Below are 6,153 nucleotides of genomic sequence, written 5' to 3' on the forward strand. Positions count from 1 at the left end.
CAAATAGACCCTTGGCGACTTTCTCAATCTGAAGCCGAACTGCAGCTCATCTGTGTGACTCTCTGTGTGTCTCCTCTGCAGGCAATACCAGAGAGGAAAAAGAAAATCCTGGAAGAAGCTGTGGAACTGAGCCAGGACCATTTTAAGAAATACTTGGCTAAACTCAAGTCAATAAACCCACCCTGTGTGCCTTTCTTTGGTAAGTCTTCTGCAGCGTTACTGTGCAAGTCAAGTATGACGAGACAACAAAAATATTTATATAAAACTGTCTTGTCTGGATCCGGTCCTTTTGTGAGTCACTGTTATTTATCATCATTAAGTCCTTTATATTTCCTGCAGCTTTTTACCAGTTTTGGTGATTGTTTCAGTCGTGAAATGTTTTGAACAGACACCAACTATTGAAGCATCACAGGGTTATCTAATTCCTCTTCATGCTCAGGTATCTATTTAACCAACATCCTGAAGACAGAGGAGGGCAACCCTGACTTCCTCAGACGCCACGGCAAGGAGCTGATCAACTTCAGCAAGAGGAGGAAAGTGGCCGAAATCACAGGAGAGATCCAGCAGTACCAGAACCAGCCCTACTGTCTGAAGGTGGAGCACGACATCAGGGTGAGCGCTCCCTCCCATCACTTCTGTTTGGCGTATTCAGGCTTTTTTTTTTTTCAAGCTAATAAAACTCAAAATGTTTGTTTTTCTTTCAGAGGTTCTTCGAGAACCTGAACCCGATGGGTAACAGGAGCGAGAAGGAGTTTGCTGACTACCTGTTCAAAATGTCTCTGGACATCGAGCCACGGAACTGCAAGCAGGCTCCCCGATTTGTAAGTGTTTACGCTGTTCGGCAAAGTTTTTATTGCAGAAATGCGTGCTGTTATTCTAGTTCCACTTCTGTTTGCTCAGTTTAAGCCCCAAATCCACATTTACTGCAGATCGGAGAAGAAAACATCGCTCGGGCCTTTGATCGTGATTCAAAACCATAAAAATAAAATATACAATAAAGTGTATTGTTTCCATGGTAAATTTGACCATTGATAGGAATGTTTTCTCTGCTGCTGGTCGCAGCTTTAATAAGGAACAGATCCTGGGAGCCTCAGTAGGCTGCAGTGAAAAGCTCAAAGGGATAGTTAAAAAATGAGAAATGTTCAGAATTTAGTTCCTGTATTTACAGTGCAGTCAGTGATACGGGCAGAAATGTTCTCTCGTTACGGAGATTTCTACCACATGAAGGTGGATTTGTGTAAAAAATGAACTGCAACATAACTTTCCAGATGCAATGTCTCTTTGTAAAGCTAAATAATCCATAGATCTCTTTTTATTGGGCTCTTTGGTCTTAAAGCTGTGAGACTTCTACATATAAATAAGCAGTTTTATCAGCGTTTGAAAAAATGTCTGTAGTATTTAACTACTTTCAGTGATTAATTAATAATTCATTAAAAAGGAAATTGTAAGAAGTGTACAATGTAAGTGAAGTTTATGTGAGAGAAGCTTTGCTTACAATGTGTGTGATTATTTATTCTCACTGCCAGAAGGAGACAGAAGCTCCTCACTGCAGGTTTAAGTAACTTCTGGACTATAAGCCGCTACTTTTTTCACACACTTTGAACACGGCAGCTTAAACGATGATGCGGCTAATTTATGGATTTTTACGAGTTTTATGAATTTGCCTCGAGACGAAAGTGACATTGAGAGCGACAACGAAAGACAGACTGAGGAAGTGTGTGACCAAATAATTGTGAGGCTGTTCAGTTCTGATACTGAAGACTTTAGTGGTTTTAGTGCAGGAGGGAGATGAAGATAGAGATCAATGACTTTTCCTGGTAGGCCGCTGTAGTTTTTATTTTCTAAACCAGCCGTGTTACAGGCGCTGTTTGGGACAAAAAGCATTTACGGTACTTGTGTATGTTACCGGTACGTATTTTATTAAAAGTTAAAAAAAATCTTTGTGTGTACAAAACGTTTTCTCTTTAAAGTTAGTGGGTGCGGCTTATATTCAGGTAATAGTCCAGAATTTATGGTACATCCAAGGAAAAAGATCCAAAACCAGTCCTATCCCTGTATGGACCTGATTCCCCTTTTGATGTAGAAGCTATTTTTGTCACATCAGGTGATTCTACAAGACACTTGAGTTGATTTTTTTTTCATTTAATCCACTGCAGTGTCTCCTCTACTAACTCTTAAAGCTATTAGTCTTTGTGCGGTAAAGTGATGAGTGATTTCGGTGACAAATCCCCCACAGCTGAATCACCTCCCTTCTCCACTTTCAGCCCAGGAAGACCGGCTACAATCTGAAATCTCCGGGGATCCGGCCTGTACGAACGTCTACCTCGGGCACCCTGAAGGGCCACCCCGTCCCCCTGGAGAGGGAGCCCCCACACAAGATCACTTTCCGGAGCATCGCCGAGACCGAGCCGGAGATGCCGGCGTCGGCCTCTGTGCCCACCTCCCCGAACACGCCCACGCCTCCGCAGTCGGCCTCCTCCGACCTCTGCTCAGTCTTCATGGAGCACGACCTCAGCAGCTCCTACGGCGGTGAGTTCAGCCCATGTTCTATCTCTGCACACATCAAGTTTGAAGTCATGTTTATTTTCTTGGCACATGTGCATTTGATAAGCTGATTTGCTTGAAACTTTTTCTTAGAATAAATGGTACAAATATCATCCATATTTAATGCTATAACAAAAAATGACTGTTCTTAAAGTTAATTGATTTGAAGTAGAATGACCCTAAATATATCAAGAAATTGTAGAAATCAGTCTCTTAACAAGAAGTGGACATTTGTTTGACCTGCTGATGCTTTGGCGTGTCGTTATTTATTACTGCAAAGAAGAATCTGCATTTTTATGGACTAATGTTCTATTTAAAATGTATAATATGTTGTTATTCCCTTTGTATGTGGACGAAAATGTTTATCCAAGCAACAGATTCAGATTTTGAGTAGAACCTTATAAGTGGTTAAAAAATAACGATCATGGATTGTTTTAGCCGTCAGCATCGCTTTAGTGCTTTTGTTCAGAAACCCGAGGCGGTGAAGCACGTGTCTTGTTGTGAAATGACGTCTTCGTTTCCCGTGTGTTTGCATTCTACAGGTGGTAACGCCATATTCGCTTCAATTCTCCTGCCGCCTTCAAGTGAGTGTAGAGTTTTGTCTTTGTGCTCTGTGTTCCTGATTGATTCTTTTTGCTTAAATTCAGCGTTATTCTACATTTATTGCAGTGGGTAGTCACTCATCCTGTTGACCTTTTATCTGTCGGCTTGTGTTTTCCATCAGAGTCCCAGTCTGTGTCTTGCGGCAGCCTCCACCAGCTCGGAGAGGAGCTGAAGCCGCCTCCTCTGCCGCCTCGAAGGAAAGACGCCATGTCTGAAGCTAAAGTGAGAGCAGTTTGTCACCATTCAAAACATAATTACAAAACCTGACCTCAGTTTGATGCACTACAGTCGAACATACAGCACCTGTGGAAATATTAATAGTGCAAGGATGGTTTTTGAAGTGATAACTAGGAGTAAAGATTTAATGTAGGGATGTATTTTGGTATTTGAGATGTGTCACTAATTCCTCCAAAGGCTTCACAGTCATTAGTTAAAGTTGTTACCTCTGGTGTTTTAAATGTACTCTGTTAGAAAGAAGCCTGATAAAGATATCCCTCTTTTTAACTTTATCATGATATCTCAGACTTCACTCCTGCAGTGTTTGAAGTGCATCTACAGAGAGTTGAAACCAGTGGTTCCCAACTTTCTTGGTTTGTCTACCTGATTTTTTTTCAGTTTATTTGAGCTTCTTCCAAATTAGAAAACACAAACAACAAGATGAGATCGAACTGTTTTTAAAAAAAACAAACAAAAACATAACTTTCCATGGTGTAAGTGTAAATTCTTAATTTTACACAAATAATTAGAATTTATTTAACGGTTTATTATCCGTTTAACATTTTAGTGTTTTTGTTTTGCTTGACAAATAATGTTATTGTTAATATTATTATTATTATTCATATCCTGTGCTCGATCACAGGAGTTTTAACTAATCTGTATTCGTGCAAACCTACAGCAGATTCTTTCTTTACATTTGTTGTGACTCTAAAGTGTCAAAAAGAGCCACAAACATGGATAGAATGTGTTCTGGTGGGGTGTAGACATGTTGTTCTGTGTTTTTCCAGCTTGTTTTAACACACCTGAGGTCATTAAGCCTCATTGATGTCTCTGTCATAGTTCTCCTTTACCAGCTAAACTCCCACAATGCTCTCTGCTGAGCTGCCTGTATTAAGTGACAGTATCAAACAGTAAGAGGCTCCACCTGGTGGAGGAACCGGGTACTACAGCTGGTCTGCAGTACTTACAGTCAAATCAAGTCAAAGTGCTGAACAATCGTACAGTCGTCCTCAAATGTATTCATAACCTTCCATTAAAGAAAAGGCTAAATTCACAATAGTCCCTTAAATATCTAGAAACTGAAAAAAGTAATAATAAATAAAAATTTGCTAAGTTATATTTTAGTGAAATAAGACATTGTTTTTGAATTGTGGTTGAAAAGAATGATTTAAAAAAAAAAAAAAAAAAACTGTCCCAGACAAATTAGAGCACTTTGCTGATGAGCAGTGAGTCAAAATTAAAATACCTGTCAACAGGTGCAGAAGTCTGACTGAGAGTTACAGAAAACACTTGACTGCAGTGATTGGCTCAAAGAGTTGTTCAACAAAATATTTGTTTACGGGTCCCATTTGCTTGTTTTCTGTTTTGTTTTGTTTTTTTAAGATTTCTGTTGAACCACAATTCAAAAGCAATGTCATGATTTACATTAAATTTTTATTTTTTATGACTTTTGTCAATTTCAACTTATGACAGCTGTTTATTTCCTTCTTTAATGGGAGGGTAGGAATACATTTGAGGACGACTGTAAATAGCAACCCATAAACACAATGACTAAAAAGGTAATAAAGTAAAGAGACATAAAAGATACAATAAAATAAAAAAGTAAGTATTATGTAGGAAGTGTTTTAGTATTTGATATCAGCAGATGCTAAATATTCAACTCAGATAGAATCAGGAGCCAAACATACTTGATGGAGACATTCCTAATTCTTCTTCTTAATAATCTTGTTTTATATGTACATTTGATTTTATTAGTTATTGTTGTTAATTTAGCCTGTTTCAGTGCGCCGTCCAGAGGCAGCTACTTATATTTTCATCATGCCCCCATGTATGATGACAATGAAGCTCTTCTTCTTCGTCTTCTTCTTCTTCTTCTTCTTCTTCTTCTTCGTCTCATTATTATTATCATGTGTTGTAATTCTTGTGTCTCGTTTTGTGTCCCAGCTGAGCTCCAAGTCCGACAACCCTCCAGCCATCCCTCCCCGGCTGCCTCCTCCCGTTCCCCGGAACCAGCCCCGGCCGCCGGTCTACAACGGACCCCCCATCGACGGCCCGCTGCCCAGCCCTCCTACTCCACCGCCCCGCGACCCTCTCCCCGACACGCCTCCCCCGGTGCCCCAGCGGCCCCCGGAGATCTTCATCAACTACCCCCTGAACCTGCAGCCCTCCCCGGTGGGCCGATACCACTGGGACTTCGGCAGCTCGCCCAGCTCCCCCAACACCCCGCCCAGCACGCCGTCCCCCCGCGTCCCCCGGCGGAGCTGCCCGCTCAGCGCCAGCCAGAACAGCCTCTGCCCCCTACCGGTCCCCATCACCGCCCCGCCCGTCCCCCCGCGCCACAACTCCAGCCCGCAACTCCCCAAACTCCCACCAAAGACATACAAAAGGGAGCCGCTCCAGCCGCCGCTACAAGGCCTCTCATTGGTGGAGAACACCGACAGCAGCCAGTGAGCACGCTCCGTTATTTCCCTTCAAACTACGACCCACTTGACTCAAAGCTACTGATCTGAAAGAATAACACTGCTCCACACTCTCTTCAGCCCACCCTGTTCATCCACCGCCCCCCTCCCCCGCCCCGCCGTGCCTCTCAGGGGATCAGTAGCTCCGCCTCCATCATAAACCCTCTGTGCCAATGAGAAACCCACACCGGTGTGCCAGCTAATAAACAGCAAGGAGAGTTTGTTGGAGCGGGGCCTTCTGCTCCCGATTTTAAAAAAAGTTCTCACCCCTCACTCGCTCAACTTTTACCCCTCCGTCCTCGTGGCGGGGGTAAACGTCGGGGGGAGGGGG

The 6,153-nt window shown here is 42.5% G+C and overlaps 1 protein-coding gene across 1 annotated transcript in view; it reads left to right on the forward strand.

Moving 5' to 3' along the window:
* Positions 1 to 6,147, forward strand: part of sos2 (son of sevenless homolog 2 (Drosophila)) — a 50,768-nt gene extending 44,621 nt beyond the window's left edge. The window contains exons 17-23 of the mRNA XM_008301658.1: positions 82 to 199; positions 440 to 612; positions 705 to 821; positions 2,265 to 2,529; positions 3,087 to 3,128; positions 3,269 to 3,369; positions 5,308 to 6,147. Of these exons, the coding sequence (XP_008299880.1) occupies positions 82 to 199; positions 440 to 612; positions 705 to 821; positions 2,265 to 2,529; positions 3,087 to 3,128; positions 3,269 to 3,369; positions 5,308 to 5,814 (1,323 nt within the window). The 3' untranslated portion in view covers positions 5,815 to 6,147. The remainder of the gene's footprint in view (positions 1 to 81; positions 200 to 439; positions 613 to 704; positions 822 to 2,264; positions 2,530 to 3,086; positions 3,129 to 3,268; positions 3,370 to 5,307) is intronic.
* Positions 6,148 to 6,153: the final 6 nt, after the last annotated feature.

This window comes from Stegastes partitus, unplaced genomic scaffold (assembly GCF_000690725.1).
Source record: "Stegastes partitus isolate 25-593 unplaced genomic scaffold, Stegastes_partitus-1.0.2 Scaffold1695, whole genome shotgun sequence".
Classification (NCBI taxonomy): Eukaryota; Metazoa; Chordata; class Actinopteri; family Pomacentridae; genus Stegastes; species Stegastes partitus.